This window comes from Arachis hypogaea, chromosome 12, assembly GCF_003086295.3.
Source record: "Arachis hypogaea cultivar Tifrunner chromosome 12, arahy.Tifrunner.gnm2.J5K5, whole genome shotgun sequence".
Taxonomy (NCBI): Eukaryota; Viridiplantae; Streptophyta; class Magnoliopsida; order Fabales; family Fabaceae; genus Arachis; species Arachis hypogaea.
This window is the reverse complement of record NC_092047.1, coordinates 117,192,998-117,214,890: the sequence shown is the minus strand read 5'-3', so window position 1 is coordinate 117,214,890 and position 21,893 is coordinate 117,192,998. Positions and strand designations below refer to the sequence as shown.

Here is a 21,893-nt window from a genome sequence, read left to right as displayed (position 1 = left end):
CGGAGTGTCTTTGCAGGTACCACCCCCCATTCATTCATACTCACAAGTCGGACGGAGGCCCCCAAGGCGCAGACCCGCTCAAAGGCTTCCTTCCTCAGACGATTGGGCCAACCTAGCAAGTCCAGCCCACCATCTCCGGTTACCCATCGTAACAATTATTATGATGACTAAAATCTTAATAATTTACAAAATAATTTAAATTAAAATAATATTTTTATTATTTGTTAGTATTATTTTTAATTTAAAAGATAATCAAATTAAAAAAATTACTAAATACTAAAAATATAATCTTAATGTTTGCTATATATATTTTTAAATATTATTAAAATTTTATAGCCATTTATACCTTATTGGCTGAATAAAGTTTACTGGTCGCACATAATTGGGAATGAAAAAATCTAGGAACCACTAGGGTGTTAGCCAATTTCAACTGATTATAATGTGAGCTATAATAAAAAGATATAATTAGACAAAAAAGACACCCTTAAATTTAATTTTAAAATAAAAAAAATAATTGCACACCTCCTATTTTCTCTTCTACTCCTATTTACGTTCTTCCTTTCTGGTTCTCCTACCATAGCGCTCTCTTGCAGTAGGTTTCTGTTTTTTTTAACTATTTTTAATTTTTGGATCTTTTTTACAGAATTTCTAATATATGTTTCTTTTTATAATTTTTTATGTAAATTACTGAATGTTTATTTTTTAGATTTTATGACCCTTTTTTTTTTGGGAGGTGCATGCCTGTTTTTTTTTTCTTTAACTGTTTTTTTTTTTATATTAAGTAGATGTTTCTTTTATAGTTTTAGATGTTTTTTTAAAGTAAATAGATAATTTTTTTATGTTGATTATTGAATGTTTCTTTTTTAGTAGAGCGACAATGCGTATTTTTTAAAATTTAAAAAGTGATTCAAATTAACTGATATTTTAATTGATTACCTAACAATTAATCGGGAATGTTCGTTACGTTCGCTTATAGGAATTTAGAGTGGGCTCAAGAAAGTTACATGTATGACTATGCAGTATAGTGAGACATTCGATACCCAATCCTATTATATCTATATTCTTTAATAATACCATTTTAATATTAATATTTTTTTAAGAATTAAATATATATTTTTATTTTATTAATTAAAAATAATTTAAATACATAATTAATTAATAAAAATTGTATTTTTATACGAATATTAAAATTATTTAGTGTATGAATATTATTTTTGTTTTGCATTTATTACATAGTAAGAAAACATAGTAATATTTTTCATATTAGTACTTTATTACCATAAAATATAAATAAATAAGTATTTAATAATATATAAGAAAAAAAGAATTTTGTCTCTCCATTCCAAAAGCTTTGTAGTGAACTTTTCAACTAATAATTAATTACTTTGGGAAGAAGACAATATTATTGCAAGACGAAATTTGTACAGTACTTGAGTGAAAAAGTTTTGGGACCAATTACACGTTTCTGCATGAGAGGCCTAGTGTGAACATCAGACGCCATTGAAGACTATTCTGCCATTGATTGTCCGTTGTAACTCATCTAGTCCTATATGTCCATCATTATGTTTTCTAATTAGAATGCATGCAAGTGATGGAACATCGTAGCTTTTATAACATGGCTTGGGTCCTATTATCATTATTATTATTTTGAGATATATATGACAATGTGTCATCATAATCATAATTTATTAATTTTAAACCTCATGCACTATGCCACTTAATTATGTAATTAATAATCTTCTTTCAATATATCAAAATTAAACGCTTGTTTAAAGTAGTAACGAATTTTCCTCTATAAATTAAATAAGATATTGCAAAGCATTTGGCATTAAGGAAGATGAAGATGAAGATAGATGAGAGACATAAAGCAGCTACTCCGGCAACACAGCGCGTGTTGTGAAAAGCATTTTGCCGCATTATTAGAAAAACGATTCAATCACTCTACACTCTGCATATAGTGGAAAATGACTCATGCATCATGCATGTACCTCTTATTATTATACGTCCAAATACATTATTATATTTTATTCGGATTTAAAATCCCTCAACAAATTACTGCCTTGGTATGAAGCAAATGAGAAAGTATGTGACCCAATAGTTTTAGTGTATAATGTATACAATAGATTTAAAAAGAAATGTATTTTAAAAATAAAAAATTAGATTTTTACTTAATTATTTAATAATTATTTAAATTTAGATTTTAAAATGTAAAAAATTAGAAATAGTAGTTAAATTTATTTACACTACATATGATATCTACATCTAAATCCTAGTAGAGCGAGCCATCATCTTATATCTGTTACCTCCACTCACTCTACGCCTCATAGTCCTCTCTCTCTCCTCATAATCAGCAGCAATTATCCAGCGGCAAAATAACAGTCTATTATATACATTATCAAGATTATTTATGGGCTCTCTAATAAAATTCTAAGCAAATATAATGAGCACTTGTCCATGAAAAAGAAAATTAATTAAGTTGAGAAGCTTCAGATATCTATAATTATTATGTCAATTAAATTTCAAAAAATAATTATTTCTTCTATTCTTAATCAAATTTTTATTTTTTTTATAGTAAATTAATTATAATTAATTTTTTTTCTTATTCTATAACTAATAAATTATCGACATGATAAAGTGGACTCTGAATTTTATCACGAGGAGACCTATCTAAAATTGACGTCGCTTCGATCCATCAAAATAAATAGATCTAAAATAATCGTTTTGAGAAAAATCATATTGAATCGACTGGTTTAATTGAATTAACTAAAAATCGATTATCAAACTCATCTAATTTATGATAAAAATCGACCAATTTTAATTGAATATCAATTAAACGATTAAAATTTTAAATTTTTAATTCTACCGATTCGATCACCAATTTGATTTTTGATACTTTGCCTGAAATATTAGTTCATCTGGCTTGTTGAAAGATTGGAGGGCTAGTGGGTAGTCCACCTATTTTTTTTTTTAATAACAAGCATAATTATCCGTGTCATGTACGTAGTAAGATTGAAATTATAATTTTAAATTATTTTTTAAAATTAATTTGAATTATAATAATTTGATTAAAAAAAGTAACATGTTGTGTATTATTTTTTTTAAAAAAATTTAGTGTAAATTGGATTAACTCTAAAATAGTTATTAATCGATTTTAATAATCTATTTTTTTCAATAAATCAGACATATATATTGAATGTGATTATAAATAACATAGTAATAGTTAAATCCACCAATAAATATATTAGTTATTATCAAACTATAAAACAAATAAAATATAAAGGCTATTAGCACTTATAAATCTATAAAATTGCACTCTCTTTGTTCGCGTGCAATGGTTTAATTATCAAATAAATTTAAAATATGAACAAAAAATATTTATAAATTGGATCTAGCATCGCTTGAAAGAATAATGGAAAATAATCAACCTACTTTATCATCCATGAGAACCATTTATATGTAAGTCGTCTTGTTCTTGTCAAATTTGGACGAGACTTTCGATAACCTTATATATTAATTTTGTTAAATAATATATATATATATATATATATATATATATATATATATATATATATATATATATATATTATGGTAGTTTTTCTTAATATATATACGTATATATAATACATAAATAATTCTATACATATACATAAATAAAAAAATATATGAATTATATTTTATTAAACTCTATATTACCGGTTATTAAAAATATTCAAATATATGAACCAAAAATATTTATAAAATGGACCTAATATCACTTGAAAGAATCATGAAAAATAATCAACTTACCTTACTATCCATGAGAACCATTTCTATGTAAGTCGTCTTGTTCTTGTCAAACTTGGATAGAACTTTTCATAACCTTATATATTAATTTTGTTAAATCATTATATATTACGGTAGTTTTTTTTAATATATATACATATACATAAATAATTCTATATATATACATAAATAAAAAATATGTGAATTATATTTTGTTAAACTCTATGTTACCGGTTATTAAAAATATCTAAATCACATATATTAATTGTTTTTTTGTTATAATTATTTCGTTTTATATATATGATTATTTTTTATTCTACAATCGTGTAATAATTTTTTATTTTTTATATCTATATATATTCCTCAATTCCGACTCCATTCATACGCATATTAACAGTTTTTTTTCTAATAGTGATGTTTTAATTTTTTATTTTCCTTTTTTTCACGTATCTTTCTTTTTTTTAAATAGTGATGTTTTAATATTTTTTTAAATATATTTTTCTTAATAATTACATTACTAATCTAAAATATAAAATGAAAAAAAAATAAACTTAAAAATCAGAAAAAAGAAATTTTATATTAAAAAATATAAAAATAAAATATTCAAAAAGAATACTCGTAATATATAAATTGAGTCAACAATTTAAATTTCCCTAAAACTAATTTAATCAAATACCAATATTAGAAATAAATTACTTAAATAATATTTAATCTATTCTAATCCTTAGATACGTATAGATTAGAGTTATTCTCGTAATGACTACGAACTGAAACAACGTCGTAAGTTCGAACATTTAGAATTCGTGCAAATTCAAACCATTTCTTTGTTCTTTGAAAACCTTCTGTATCCCTGATAGAGTTGAATCGAAATTCCTTTTATGGAAAAAGAGTTACGGAGATGGCTTTGATGTATTGGAGACAAAAATCTGGAAATCACTATTTATATTTGAATGTCACACCCATTAAACCCGAAAGACCAAATAAAATAGTATCACTTATTTTATTCTCATTTAATTCTAAATTAAAAGTAATAATGACTTATTTAATTTAGTATTTATGATAATAAATGAGATGACCATTATATAAGTCATTTAATGTAAAATAGCTTAATTTACGATTATAATTAATATATGTATTGCCCATAAATAGATTAGGAAATAATAATTTCGTAACAAAATAATGATTCAATTTGAATTACAATTAATTGATTGATAGAAATTATAATAAATTGTATGATATTTAAAAAAATTAACCAAATCAATTAGTTGATATAATTAATTTATTATAATAAAATGAATTTAATGAGTTAAAAGAAATAAATCAAAAAACACCATCAGAAATATGTTACGACAGTTTTATCATTAAGTGCAGAAATTTAATTTTTACATAATAGAATAGATATTTACAGATTATTATATTAAACACAAACTAAAAAAATACACTAAACAAAATAAAAACATCAATGGTAAAATATAACCTAAAAAATCACTTAAATTAAAAAAAAACCTGTGATGAATTATAATAAATCTATATATGAGAAGTAAAAGTAAAATAAATAATTAAAAATAAAATAAAAAAAGTAATTAAAAAAATTAAAAGATAGAAAAAATAATGTGTGGAGTAGATAAAAAATATATTGCAATAGAAGATTAATATAATTAATTAATAAAAAGGATGAAAGAGAAAAATCAAAATACGATCTTATTAAAAAAATTTCAAAAAATATTTTAAAAAATAACCTATTAATCAATTTTTATAAAAATATTACAAAAAATTTAAATTATCTTTAAATAAAATAATAATACCCTTAAGAATTATTAATCAAAATAAATAAAAAAATTAATATAAAACAAAATTATAGAAAAATATTAGCAAAATTAAGGAAAAAAAATAAAAAAAAATTATAAATATTTTAGCTGAAGAACAAAATAAAGAGAAAGAAAATGGATATATAAAATAATAAGATAATAATTTGAATTAATTGAGTTCATTTATTTCATTGCTTTATATATTATTTATTAAATAATTTAATATTTATCTCGATCATATTAAATAATAAATTAGTTATAATTAATTTGGTTTAGTGAATCAAAAAAATTTAAAATAATTTAATATTTACTCTAATTAAATTAAATATTTGAAGTTATGATTAATGTAATTTAATGAATCAAATAAAATATTAAATGATGAAATATTTATCATAATCAAATAAAATTACATAATTGATTAGTTATAATTAATACAATTGAATGAATCAAACGTATTAAATTGACAAATAATTTAGTTAATTTGTGTCTTAAGGACACATTTTAAAAATATTTATTTTGCAACAACTTTTATAAAAGGTTTTTTATAATATTTTTAACCTATGGTTTAAAGGCATAGTTATAATAACCCATTAAAAAGTACTGAATTAGTTAATACAAATAATTAATATAATTGATTTAGTTCAATAAATTAAAAGAAATAAATATGAAAGGAAGAGATAAAGAGAAAGTAAAATTATAAAAATGTATATCCATTAAAAAATAATTAAAAAAAATTCTTTTTAGTTTTTTATTTATTAATTATTAATTTATTATAATTAATTTCACAACATTTATTACAGGTTATTCATCTTATAAATTAATACAATTAATTTATTGATATTAATTATCGATAATTAATTATAATTGATATAACTCATTTCGCTATACTTTTTAAATAAATAATTAAAAATGCATGTCTCAATTTTTTGTTAAAGTAAAATAAAATAAAATATATAAATTGAGTAGATATAAATCTAAAAATTATAAATTTTATTAACAACTCAAATAAATTAGTACCATAAAATTAAATTTAATATCTATTTTAAAAATAATTACTGACCTTTTATTATTTTAATTATTAATAATTTAAATAAAATAATACTCTATAACTTATTTTGTTATTTATTTTAAGTAATTACTAACATAGTTGTCAGTAATACCCAAGTGTATTTATCAACATAATTTTATCACGGGTATTTCAATCTTATCGTCATTGTAATTTTGTACCGTCTTACTTTTTTTTAATTGTTATTATTATAATTGTTAAATAATATTAAAAAAATTATTTAAAAATAGAAATAGTGATTACATCTTGAATAATTAATTCAATAGAATTACATTTAAACGAATAAGCCGATATAATTAATTATACAAATAATAGCATATTTATAAATAATAATATTAAAAATAGTCTCACTAATGTAAATGATCAATACAATAATTATATAAAAAAATAACTAATTACATAATTGCATAAGTTTAAAGATCCTATATAGTTAAATCTAACGGACAAATAAAAAAATATTTATATGATAATGTCCTAATATTTTAGCATACTATAAATCATATTATAAATTTATATATGATATTATAATTTTAAGTCAACTCCTTAAACACATTATAACATAAACCATCTAAAAAGATATACCAAATTAACGAATATCACATGGGGCACAACATACACTCTAAATTGTCACAATATTTCAAATAAAAAGAGTATCAATACAGAAAAATTAATGAATATATATAACTAAAATAAAGAGAAACAAAGAGACACAAAAAAAAAAAAATAAAGAGAATCAATAAAAATATTAATATATAAACCACATACACAAACAATGTATATATTAATTGTGAATCACAAAAAAAAAAGATAATATATATATATGAATTGAAGTACACATGACAAAATAGAATATTACAAAATAAAATTATAGTAAGATTATTTAAAAACAACATAAAAATCACATATTTTTTTGTTAATCAGAAGCTAAAATAAAAAAAAAATGTGCACCTAATAATAAGCAATTAAAATAAATAAAATTTTAAAAAATATAAAAAAATAAATATAAATAAAGATAAAAGAAACAAAAATTCAATAAATTACAAAAATTTACCTAAACACCATAGAGAGACAGGGGAGGGAGGGAGAGAGAGAAAAAAAAACGAATGAGTAAAAAATATTTGATCTTGTATAAATAGAGGGTATTGAGAAAAATAAACTAATTAAATTAATTTATATATTTCGTTATCATATTTATTATTTATTAAATAATTCGATATTTACTCCAATCAAATGAAATAATTAATATAATTAACTAAATTAATTAATTGATATAATTAATTGATATAATTAATTATAATTGATTTGCTTTAACGAATTAAATAAAATAAATCAGGAAACACCTTAAGAGCATGTCGCATCAGTTCTGTTATTAAGTGCAAAAATCTTATTTTTATATAATATAATAGATAGATAATAAAGATATTTTCTTAAATTAGTATATATGATTGTGCATTATTCATTAAATATTAATTATAATATTGTAATATAATTATAATAAAGATGATTAAAAGTATTATTATTATTATTATTATTATTATTATTATTATTATTATTATTATTATTATTATTAAAAATAATTAAAAATATTTTTAATTGACAATTGATAAGTAGTTTAATAATGCATTAAATATTGATTTGATATAATTATAATGAAGATATGTTCCTAAATTAATATAATTATGTATTATTCATTAAATATTAATTATAATATAATTATAATAAAGATATTTTGTATAAAATAATTTAAAATAGAAAAATGTGTATTCATTTTGGAGAAAAAATGGAATCACGAGGGATCGACACCTCACCTTCATTAGTTGGGGGAAAACCCAATTTTAGTATATTAAGTAGATAAAACTAATAAAAATTAATTTAAAAAATATAATAAATAAAAATCTAATTATATTTTAAATATAAATAAAAAATTAAATTATAACACAAATTTTCAACGTCAAAAGAGTTTTCCATCATAATATTCATCATTTTCAAATTATTACAAAGAATAAAAAAAAGGCCTTTTAAACTTAATTTTCAGTTAACAAATAATTTTGGAACAAAAAATTACAACACAATATAACATAAAATTAGGAATAAAATTGTGATAAAAAAAACAAAAAATATCTTTATTTTAAGAAATAAGTTAGATCACAAAAAAAACTAAATAACAAAATAATAAAAAAATGTATTTAAAAATTATAATTTTTAATTTTTGTATATATTCTTATAATCCTAAAAAAATAACCCAACACACCAAAATTTACGAAGTCTGACGAGTTCAAAATTTTCATCCAATCAACTTTTTTGATGAATTTCGCAAAAGAGACCACTTTAATAAAGATATTAAACCTTATGATATTATTGGACATTTTTATTAAACCGGTTAATAATTTATTTTTTAATAAATCAAAATAAAATCGATTTATTATAGTAACAATAATAAACTCAATTGTCCGTATTAAAATTATTAGATCCGATCGATTTATACAATCTGAACTGAATCATGTTTAAATTTTTTGATAAAAAAATAAATATATTCCTGATTTTTATTTAAAAAAATAAAAAAACTATAATCCAATGAATTTTATAAATTAGTCGATTCGACTGAATCTGATAACAATTGAATTTATTATTTTTATTATAAAAAAATTAATTTTATTCTGATTTATTAAAAAATTAAAAAATAATCGATTCATACGTCCAATAATAGGATACATAAGTGTTTTTATAAAAAGATCGTTTTACCCGTTCTTATGGAACAACCTCCTTTTGGCAAATTGACATTGGGTTTCTGGTTGTTTAACTATTTTCGAAAGAAAAAAGTTAAGAAAAAATATTTTTTAAACAGTTTTAGTTAATTTTTTATTATAAAATTCTTTTTTTTTTTTTTAATTTAGACAAATAGAAAAAGTTTGACTCCCTATTTTACTTCTAGAAAGAAAAAGTGAGAACAAACGATTATTGAGTTACCTTAATTTATTTGGGAGTTGCGTGTCGGAGTTTTCTACTATATGAGAGATGGATGAGATTTAGTTAATGAATGATTGAATGAATAATGTAGAATAATTAGTAGGTGGATGCCGAGCAAACCAGCAACGCACGTGGACAAAAAATTCTTGCTCAAGATAGATCTTGTTAATTACATTAATACATTTTGTCTCCTACCCAACCACTCGTATAGACATTTTAACCATTAGGTGAGACATAAGACTTGTATATACATATGATGTTAACTATATTCTATACATTATATATAGTACAAAACGAATATATAAAATCTTACCAACAAATTATTGTTTTAACTTTTAAATGGAACAAATATTTCATTCATAAAATAATCATACAACACTTACAAATAACAAAAAGACATTTACATTTATATCTAAAGAAGAAAATTACATATATATTCTCCATATTAAACTAAGATGGAAAGTGATCATATATAATCCAATATATATTCAATTCCATATAATTTTAATATATATAAACATAGATAAAATCTAATCTAGTTTATTTCTAAAACTACACAAAATTAGAAGTAGCTAGTGCAATAATATTATACTATCATTCTCTGAGATAAAAAAAAAAAAAAAGAAGGCACTAACGGTATGATGCTTAGCCGAGGCGACAAATAAAATATGCGGAAAATATTATTCGTGGATGACGGAAAACAAAAGCATATGCATTACTTTTGACGAATTTTACCTATGATTCTGATAACATAATTTACCTAACGAAATTAATAAAGTTGGTACCTATTATTATTTGAGCAAAATAGTCAAAGATTTCAACTGGTGCAGCTTATTATTCCTAACAGTCCAAAGGTTTAGTTATTACATAAGGATAAAAAGAAAAGTCTAGGGCCAGCATCTTTGTTAAATTCTGGCCAGCATGTAACCAGCAAAAAAACGTAAGTCATTTGATGAAATCTCACACTAATCTCACACCATTAAAACCATCATTGATAGCTATTTGATGGCTACAAATTACAAAAGTTACTGACCCCTAACATTCTTCAAGATAAAATATGAGGCAACAAGGCAGATGAGACATCCGTCTCTGTCAAAGTCTGAATAAATTCCACTAAAAATCTTAGCAATTGGACTTAAGAGACTAAAGAATGAAGAGATGACAAGTGCCATGACGCCATCATGCATGCCATGGAACCACTATAAAACCCCACTCCCTCCTCCCTGCTTTCAGCATCCAAAACAAACATGGCTCTCAAATACACACTTTCAGTCTTGCTACTTGCATTGTTCTTTGCAGCAGTCTCCATTGCTGATGAATACCCTAAACCTATTCACGACAAGCCTCCATTCCAAAAGCCACCCTATGAGAAGCCTCCATACCATAAGCCACCATTCGAGAAACCACCACACGAGAAGCCACCCTTTGAGAAGCCACCACATGAGAAGCCACCATATGAAAAACCACCACACGAGAAGCCACCCTATGGAAAGCCACCCCATCAGGAGGAGCAAGTAGAGAAGGTTGAGGTTAATGGGTACTACAAGCCACCACAACACCATCAGCCTCGTCCTTACAAGCCACCGTATGGAGGTGGTGGACACGGCGGTCACCACCCTCCGGCAGAGAATGAGCAGACTGACGGTTACTACAAACCACATCCACACCCATACAAGCCACACCCACCTCATCACGGCCACTGGCCTCCAACTGCCAACTAAATGCATGTATCATGTATGCTTGTTAGTATATGGTGATGGTTACGGTGATTTCAAATGTTAAATAAAATGTGGCTTAGGATAGTGGTTGCCGCTACTCTTTGCTGCTTATACTCATGTAATCATCCTTTTCTTTTAATACTTTACTTCCTGCTTCGTCTTTCTTCTCTTCCTACCTACCTTGCTTGCTCCATCTATTATTAATAATGGATTTCTTTTTTTATACTTGCTGCTGCTTCGCTTCTACCATTCTCTTCATTTCAATAAGCACTTTCTAAAGCTTAGACAACAGATGCATTTTATTCATGTCACTACACTTTTAGTAATATAAAATAGAAATTTTGTTAGCATTAATTCAAATATATATAGAAAAGAAATAAAGTTATTAATCATCTAACATTTTTCCTAGTCGTCAATGCTACAATTTTAATTCACAGATTATATATAGTACCATCGATCTGTCTCAACATATCCAGAGTCAAGACACGTTGTGTTTTGTCAACCTTTTATATATATATATCAATTACAACAATATTAATTATCAGCGATATAAAACATATATTAAAATATAAAATATATATTAAAAATAAATTAAATAATATATATATATATAATAACTAATATTGATGGTTAGTTTTAATATGAATGAAACTGTAAAACTCTGAGTTAATTTAATAAAATTACAATTATATTGTACCGAAAAAAATACTATATGTATCACTTTAATTTTGTGTCTTATATTCTAATACACCTTTTATTTTTAGTCTTAAAATTAAGGTTCAAAATCTTCTAAAGTGAGAGAATAATTGATAAAGTGAGAAAGTATCGTAATCAATTTTAAACCAATATAGCGAAACTCATATATAATCGAAGTTATAAAATTAATGGTAATTAATTTTTTATTTTAATTTATTATTTTATTATTTTATTATTATCTTATTTTTGAACATCTAAATTTTAAAATTAAGAAATTCATTTTAATACACTGTTAATATAAAACAATTTTACACATGTATTTAATTACGTAACTACTTTTTATGTTAATTACGTGAATAGTTATTCAAAAGAACTAATATATTTGAACGACTGTATAAGATATTTTATAAGTGATAGTACATTAAAATTAAATTTTTAAAATTAAAAATAATTGATATGAAATAAGTAAAGATAAAATCCCATATGTTGCTCACCTTCCTTTTAATATTTTTATTTCTGTGTTTTTTTAGGTTAGATGGATTGGAGCGCCCTCACTGAATGTATTACTTTTTTTTTTTTTTGGACTTGTCACTTGATGTATTTCAATAATCGTAGATCCATAGCCAAAAACATAAACATCATCAGTTAGCTCTTTTTTGGACAAGCAATATTGGGCTTTGATTGGGAAAAGGAGGAGGTCGAGATTTGCTTTGTAAAGCTTCATTATTATTTGATCTCCAATCCAATCCATTTGGATGTTTCTTGTATATATAGACGAATTTGGTTTGTTGACCAAAAACTAAAAAGTCAAATTTCGCCTTAGACCACAAAAGAGGAAATTGTTTAGCTAGAATGTCCGGCCCAAATGTATTGTCTTTTTTAATTGTGTATTTGATATTTTGATTTGTTTTTTATTTTTTATTTTATAAATTTAAAGTAAAAAAATAAAAGAGACACAAATTACATGCATTCTAAAATCTCTCTAGTCTTTCTTTAATGTTTTATCTATGAGACAAGAGCACTGAATTTTTCGCACACTGTCACGTCATTTTCTGTTCTGTTAGCTAAATTAAATATGAAATTACGCAAGAGATGGTACACTGCATGTACAATGAATATGAGTTTCACATGTGTGGACTTATTCTGCCTCCTGTCATAAATTATCAATTGAATAGATGCATGCTACTTCTGTACTTCAAGTCTACTGGAGACAAATCAACCAGTTTGACGAAAGGATTAGGTACCATATAATATAAAGAGTAAATTCACAAATAAATTTTTCAAATGGCTCAAGAATTTAAATATGAGAAGGAAAGTGGTGATTTGGCCAGAAATGGAAGAACATTGTATTTTATCCAATGGTGGACGTCTGGGGTGCATGATCAACACGCAGGGAGCGTGTTGACTGCTACACATGGGGCGTGATGATGACGTAACGGAACTTGAGTGGTACACGGGGGCATTACGTGGGAGCGTGCTGACGTAGCATGTGGGGGCGTGATGATGACATGGCGGAGCTTGAGTGGTACACGCAGGCATCACGTGGGGGTGTGCTGAGTCAACACGCAGGGGCATCCTGACACGTGGCAATACGTGATTGGCCTGAGGCAATCAAAACGTGGGGGGCATGGTGAATGCTACTCTCTATATAAGGCAGTGTTCGGGTCCATTTTCATTCTGAGGAAGCGTATGAGTGTTCTTTGAAAGTGTTTCTGGTGTAATGGAAGGTACCGCAAACTTGGTAGTGTATCGCGACGGTGAGATAATACGTAATACTCATGAGGGAGTGAGGTTTGTGTGCCAGAATCCGTTTTCGTTTGTAGTTCCATGCACCATGACGTTTATGGAACTTCAGAACGGTCTCTGTCAAAGCATGGAGAACGGTACGTTAATGAGAGTGAGCAGAATTCTGTACCGGAATTCGGTTGTAGTTTTTGGTGGTCTAATACAGTTTGATACCATGCCAATCACTGACGAAGTGACTATGCATAATATGTTTCAAATTCACCAGCAGACTCAGATGCGACAGCCACAGATTGAGCTGTATGTTGAGTTTGAAACCATAGAGGCGGAAGGGATTCAAAATGATTTAGAGGTGGAGGATGATAGAGCTACAATGTACGAGGGAATGAATAGTGACAGCAAAGAGGACTTCGAAGCCACTTATGAAGCCGGCGACGAAGACGAGGATGGTGATGTGGGAGTTGAGACAGCAGCGGATAATGTAGTGGTTCAGCCCTCAATCAGTCAACCGATGAACGTGCCACATTTTATGCGTGAGTTGGATCTCGACGCCATGCATGCACCGGAGTTTCCGGAATATTCAAACATAGGTACGTGATGACCGAATAATATGTTTTCTTTAATCTATACTTTAGATTGATTAATAAACGATGATGGGCACTTTCTGTAGGCGTTGCTGATCCCGAGGACGGAGAGTTTTGGATTGGAATGGAATACAGTTCTAGAAAGTCGGTCGTGGCAGCAATTAGAAGTTACACTATCGCTAGAGGAGTTGACTACGACGTGTATGAGTCTGAGCCACAGACGTTCTATGCAAAATGCAAGATGTATGGGCGTGGGTGCGACTGGCTTATCCAAGCCATCTTGATACGGAAAAAAAGGTTGTTGGGAGATATGCAGATACAACGGTAGGCACACGTGCACAATGGGAGTGATTTCACAGGATCATTCCAAGTTGGACTCGGATACAGTTGCTGAGGCTATAAGGCCATTGGTCGAGACTGACCCGTCCATCAAGGTAAAATCTATAATAGGCGAAGTCCAGTCAAGGTTCAACTATACCATCAGTTACCGAAAGGCTTGGTTGGCAAAGCAGAAGTCTATAGCGAAAGTTTTCGGTGATTGGGAGGAGAGTTTCCAAGCCTTGCCGTGGTGGCTCTCGGTTATAGTTCAGAAGATGCCTGGGTCAGTTGTCCAGATAGAAACACGCCCACTGTACAATGGGAATGAAGAGGCGCAAGGGGTAAAAATACTTTATCGCGTATTTTGGAGTTTCAATCCATGCATTAGGGCATTTAGGCATTGCAAACCCCTAGTTCAGGTTGACGGAACACACCTATATGGAAAGTACAAAGGTACACTTCTGGTCGCTGTTGCACAAGATGAGAACCACAAAATATTTTTGTACAAAGTGTGAGTCTCCGGCCTCCACCTTTCAACCAGGGCAGCTAACAATGAGTGAAATCCTCTTATCATCCCAATCCTAGATAAGTGGTAGAATCCCGTGGCGCGTAAGTAGTTTTCGACTCTCGGATTTCAACTCTGTGGCGGATCCAGTTTACGCACCAATAAATTTCTGTTAAGCTGCATCAACAAAAATATATTTATTGATAAACAAATATTAGCATATCTATTTGTATGTGATCACTTCATTTAATAATATTATTTATATATTTATTTATTTTAATATTTTATTTGTTAAAATAATTAACGTGCAGTGCATTATCAGTATCATAGTTAAAATAATTTTTTTTTCGTGCATCAATAGCATATATTTCTCTAATATTATTAATAACAACGTATATATTTTTCTAATATGTATTTATTACTGTAACATTTATATATTAAAATTTTGAATATGTTCCACAAACATATCTATTTATTTTACAGAATATATATTTTATTTTACTATAGTATTATTTTATATTTTTATCATAGAAAAATATATTTTTTTAAAAGATTTTTAGTATATTATATAGTATAATGTATATTTTATTTTAGTATTTTTATAACATAAAATTAATTCAAAATTAACAAAAAATTTATATTTTAACATGTTAAATAACAAAAAATAACAGAAATTTAAATTTAAATACACAATAAAAATATAACTTAACAACTTATATAAATTGGATAATTCAAATAATTTATAATATGTTCTTTCAAAGCACTATAATTACGAACCATTTTTTAAAATAAATACAAAATAATATTTTTTTTTCTGCCTATTTTTTCACCCCTTCTCCTTGTGGAGCAGCAACACCCTTCCCCTTTTAGTTAAATCACAACCCCCCTTTCCTCTGTTTCTGGTGTAATGCACTAATGATTTTCTTCTCTCACTAACACACTTTGTATACATTGCAGTTGGGAGAGGCTCTTTATATAGAGCAACATTAGGCCACTTGCTGTTTATTAGGGTGAGATCTGTCCCCTGCATGGCAGCAACTGCAACACGCCTCCCGTGGTGCAGGCACCTCAAGACTCCGCGCCGCCAGCTCCACCACGCCCCTGCGTGCTGCCAGATCCTTGCACGCCGCGTCACTATGCCCCCGGCGTGTTGCTGACAGCAGAGACACCACGCCCCCTGCGTGTTGACCGAAAGCTCCACCGCCGATAATTCACCCCACCTTCCAATATCCTCCCAAAACATCAACTTCTTTCTCATAACAAAAATAATTTTATATTTTGAATAAATTAATTAAAAATATTTTTTAAGATAATAAGTGTAGATATATTATTTTTAAATTAATTCTTATAATTAGAATAAAAAATTTTAATTTAAATTAATTTATTCACATTTATTATTATAAAAAATTTTATTAATATATTTTTTAAAAATTAATTTGTCTAAAATATAAATTTTCAAGATTTATTTATTATTTTACTCTTAAAAATAACACGGACTAAACACAATTACAATTCCGTGAAATTACGAACATATCATCCAAAAAAAAGGAAACTGATATTTATAATGAAATAACCATAATCTAAATTAGAAAAAAAAAAACCATATAACATTGATATTTCCTTAATTTACTAAAAAATGAATGGGATAAAGTATACCAAGAAGAGTCAAGAGTCAGAATGCGGAAACTCATAAAATAATAAAATATAGTAGTTGTGAGGAAGAAAGAGTACCAAGATGAAATCTTCACTAATTCACTTCTTGTTACGTTACAGCTAAATATGACCATTGGAAATCTTCAAAATGAAGCAAGGAAGTATGAGTCCTAAAACAAGAATGGGAATTACTATTACTATTCTCATCTTCACCCAAATCTTGCTCTGCATTCATGCTACTGAAACAGATATATTCTGTTTAAAATCCATCAAGGATTCCTTGGAAGATCCATATAATTTCTTAGCTAGCTGGGACTTCATGTTAATGAAATTAGCTACTTATACATTTATCATGTTAGTTTCCTACATGAGTGCAGCCTTGTTAATGCTGCAAGTGTGAAAAGTGTATGAAATTAGTTTAACATTGAAGAAAGTAAAGAAGAGTGAGAAGTTTATAAGATGAGAGACCTATTAGCTTAGTATTTTAAGGTTTTGAATTGGATGTGGTATCTTATCATTTTATGTTCTCTTTTAAAGGAATATTCAAGAAGAGGGGGAGTTGATGTGCTCGATGTGTTAGTTCACACTTGAGGCGAAGATTGTTAATGTTGCTTTTTCTATTTTGCCTTTTGATCTTAATTTACTTGTATATTGATTCGATCACACCCATTATTGATGCTGCTTGACTGACCCAAACATTAAGATTAGTAATAAACTGAATCAACTCAAACCAAATGACTTGAGATCTATCGGTTGAATTTAGAGATATACTAGACTACTATATTTTCATTACATTTCATGAATGCAAACATTAAGTGAATTTCTATAGCTTTATTATCTAGATAATTTCATTGATAGTTGTGAGTTGAATCTTGTTGGGAATAAAACACCATTCCCCCTTGAGAAAACATCTTTGACAGAGAAATAAAATAGACACAATCACAACACAAGAATTTAACGTGGAAACTCCAATTACCGGAGAAAAAACCACGGCCGTTGTCAAATGACAACCAGAGAATATCACTATGTGAAAATTGTTACAACACATAGACTTCTTTCTCTCACCGGCACCCCAGTACACCCACACTCTCTCAAAGCAAATACCTAACTACACCTCACAACACTCTCTAATCAAAGAGTACAGAGGAAAAGAAAAATCAGATACAAGCTTAAAGTGTTTCTGACTGGTGCAAAAACAAATGGAGAACTTAGCCTCATATTTATAGCCTAGGCCACCCACTCCATTTGCTATCCTGAGCAATGTGGGACTAATTCAACCAAATCCTAACAATCTCCACCTTGATTGAAATAGTCACACATCTTCAGCTTCCATTGTCAACACCGACAATTCTTCGCTGCCATTGTCTATACCGACAATCATAGTTCAGAGAACTATCATACTCCACCATGAAAGTATACTCACTTGGAATTAGACCACTCCAAGAATTTCGCCTTGGTACAGATCGGAACCTTGCTGAAAATTCATGGTGCAACTTCCAAACTGGCTTTTCCTGGAAGTTCTTCAGCCATCGACCTAACTCCGCCACACATCTTGCATCTCAACGCCAACCAATGCCCGTGTGCAATTGTGGACCCGATTGCCACAACTCATCCTTATCCATGGCAGTGCGGTAATACCATGAGGATACTTCTTGTCTTCTAGAGAACATCATCTTCTCTCATAGAGAGAGCAACCAGAGATCTTCTCCTTCAACGCCTTGTGCAAACCTGATTGTATCAACACATCCTTGACTTGTATTTGCCACAAGCCAAAATTGATTCTTCCATCAAATTTCTCTATTTCAAGCTTCACAGCACTTGAATATCCTGACATTGTTGCAACCGTATACTGGAATAGTATAACTCAACTGTAGACCGTGCACTAGGAAGGGTCCCCAGGAAAGAGAGGTGGGTCACAATGGACACACTTAAATACCAGGTCTTTCCTTAGCCAGAACCTTTCCAAATTGCACTCTCACAGTATCACACTGCCTTCCAGCAACAACAACAGCAACCAAAGATCAACCTCAAGCCACAGGACAAAATTCTTTTCTGATGTGGAAGGTCAGACTAGACTGCAACTACAGAGCATACTAAGAATAAATCCCACCGAACCGAAGCTCTGATACCACTTGTTGGGAATAAAACACCATTCCCCCTTGAGAAAACATCTTTGACAAAGAAATAAAATAGACACAATCACAACACAAGAATTTAACGTGGAAACTCCAATTACCGGAGAAAAAACCACGGCCGTTGTCAAATGACAACCAGAGAATATCACTATGTGAAAATTGTTACAACACATAGACTTCTTTCTCTCACCGGCACCCCAGTACACCCACACTCTCTCAAAGCAAATACCTAACTACACCTCACAACACTCTCTAATCAAAGAGTACAGAGAAAAAGAAAAATCAGATACAAGCTTAAAGTGTTTCTGACTGGTGCAAAAACAAATGGAGAACTTAGCCTCATATTTATAGCCTAGGCCACCCACTCCATTTGCTATCCTGAGCAATGTGGGACTAATTCAACCAAATCCTAACAGAATTCACAGATAGCTCTACTACTGGAAAGATTAACATCCACTATGAAGTTTGAAGAACTAAATGATGCAAAAGATGGATTTTCTATAAACAATGCAATTGGGTTTGGAAAGATGGGAATAATGTACAAGGGAACATTGGCTAACGGTTGGCACCTAGCCATTAAGAAACTAACTGATTCTCAACAATTTGGGAGACAAGTTCTTATAGAAATAAGGATTCTAGGTAAGCTCCGACACAGAAACATAGTTCCCCTGCTTGGGTTCTGCATTGATAACGATGAAAGGATTCTGGTGTACCCCTACTTCTCAAATGGAAGACTCTCGAAATGGTTGCACCCTTTGGAAACTGAGGCTATGATATTGACATGGCCACAGAGGATTAACATTGCACTAGGTGTGGCTAGAGCCTTATCTTGGCTCCATCATTTATGCAATCTGCATGTGGTGCACTTGAATATTTGTTCACGGAGTATCTTGCTAGATAAGAATTTTGAACCCAAGTTATCCAATTTTGGAGATGCCAAGTTTTTGAACCCCAACAACCATGAGAGTCTAGGCATGTCGTTTTATATCAAGGATGGGAAGAAGGATGTTTATGATTTTGGTAATGTAATTTTTGAGTTGGTCACGGGAAAATTATATGAGGAATTGGTGGAGAATTCATGTAACAATGCTAATCTATCTCCTAATCCTTCAAGTTTTTATAGTGCAATTGATAAGTTTATTATTGGTGAAGGGTTTGAAAGTGAAGCGTTTATGCTCATCAAGATTGCTTGCGAGTGTGTTCAGCCTTTTCCAGAACAAAGACCAACAATGGTTCAAGTCTACAACAAAATGAGCAGTCTATGGGAAGAGGGACATGAACTTTGCGGTGATTCTAACACTTCCACGCGATCAGAGAGTTTTTCTGCTACTGACCGTGATGAATTTGTTGAATTATAACCATAGTTGTCGTATTGTGTATATATATAATATATAATATAGGAAACATTTCAAGTACACCAGGAGTATCAGTGCTCCAGTTGTTTTAACCGTTGATCTGAATTATAAAAAATATATATAATATATATTAATTGAAATCAACAGTTAAAACAACTGGTGCACCGGTACTCCCCGGTGCACTTGAAATGTTTCCTATAATATAATATTTATTTTATTTTGGCCCCCATTTGCTGTAAAACTTGTTCTCGATCTTGCAATACTCCACCAGTGAACTCAGAAGGCATAGCACCATCACATTCAGGATCTCTCTCTCTAGTGTTCCCTCCACTTTCTCAACTCTGCCCAATTTGTATGTTTAAATCTCACTATTAATTGGCTTAGGATGTTTTTCACTTATATGAATATTTCAATAATAATTTACCATAACTTTAATATAATTTTTAATCCACAATAATAAAATAATAATTTAGAAAAAAATTACATCAATAATACATATTTCTACTTTTTACTTTCTTATAATAAAGTAGAGAGGATTGGATCAACACAAGCATGTACTAAATAGTTACTACTAGTCTACTACACACACAAATTAATACCCCTTAGCTTGTCATCTCTATAATAAACATTACTTTCACTGTTCCTCTTACTCTTCTGTTTAGTACTGTTACCATCTAGGGATAAAAACCAAATTCTCTAGCTATATAACGCTTGGATATGTGTCTATGTTTGTAATGATACGCGCAGTACAATAATATGATTTATTTTCATTTTCATTAGTTGAAATTAATTAATTTCAAATTATGGAGCACTTGGTAGTTGGTACATTGACATATATGTTTATTAATTTATCAAAAACGACGAATAAAATCAAGTGAAAAGCCAATCTAAAGTGAAGTGCAATTATTTTTACGCATATGCATTATTTGTTTATTTTTTAGAAAAATTATAGGGAAATACTATAATAACATTTCTTATCAACAACTAATAAAAAAGGAGAGAGATATCTCTCTGACTCGATACACATCTCTACTGTTCTACTATATTTATACATACATGTTTCTCTCTCTCTTATATATGTATATAGTTGTCTACATAATTGTTTGATTTGAGTTGTTTACAAAACATTATTGAAATCTATAGCATTTTTTTCGGTGACTGAAATAAATTAAACAAAGAAAAACAAAAGAAACAAAACAAGGAACTGCTTAAATAGAGGGACAGTCCCGTTTAAGACTACTCTTAAACTCCTCATAAGGTGAAAGAAGCTCCACATGCGAAAGTTGTAACTTCATCGCCATCTTTGCCATAGTATCTGCCACCGTGTTTGCATCTCTCATAATCAAACGAAAGTCAACACGCCAATTCCAATGCATGATATCTCTTATTTTGAGCACCAGTGGATCAATAAACCCAAAACCATCTTGAGTAACAAGATTAAATGCTTCCATACAATCCGTCTCACAAATAACATCTCGTTGACCCACATCCCAAGCTAAGAGATATCCTCTCCAAATAGCAAACAATTCTCCTTGAAGAATACTATTACTCTCAATCATTCCCAAACACCCCCTTTGCCAGCT

General features: G+C 28.6%; 1 protein-coding gene across 1 annotated transcript; it reads left to right on the top strand.

Moving 5' to 3' along the window:
- The first annotated feature begins 14,685 nt into the window (after nt 1-14,685).
- LOC112730689 (probably inactive leucine-rich repeat receptor-like protein kinase At5g48380) lies at nt 14,686-20,313 on the top strand. The gene is made up of 2 exons (XM_025780752.2): nt 14,686-15,003; nt 19,372-20,313. The coding sequence occupies exons 1-2, from the start codon at nt 14,686-14,688 to the stop codon at nt 20,311-20,313; spliced, it is 1,260 nt and encodes a 419-aa protein (XP_025636537.2).
- The last annotated feature ends 1,580 nt before the right edge of the window (nt 20,314-21,893 follow it).

What these genes read in the sequence shown, in the direction of transcription:
- LOC112730689 (XM_025780752.2), top strand. Translation starts at nt 14,686, where the DNA reads ATGGGAGTGATTTCACAGGATCATTCCAAGTTGGACTCGGATACAGTT. An exon ending in GGAATGAAGAGGCGCAAGGG is followed by an intron (nt 15,004 to 19,371) that starts GTAAAAATACTT and finishes AAATCCTAACAG; the next exon opens with AATTCACAGATAGCTCTACT.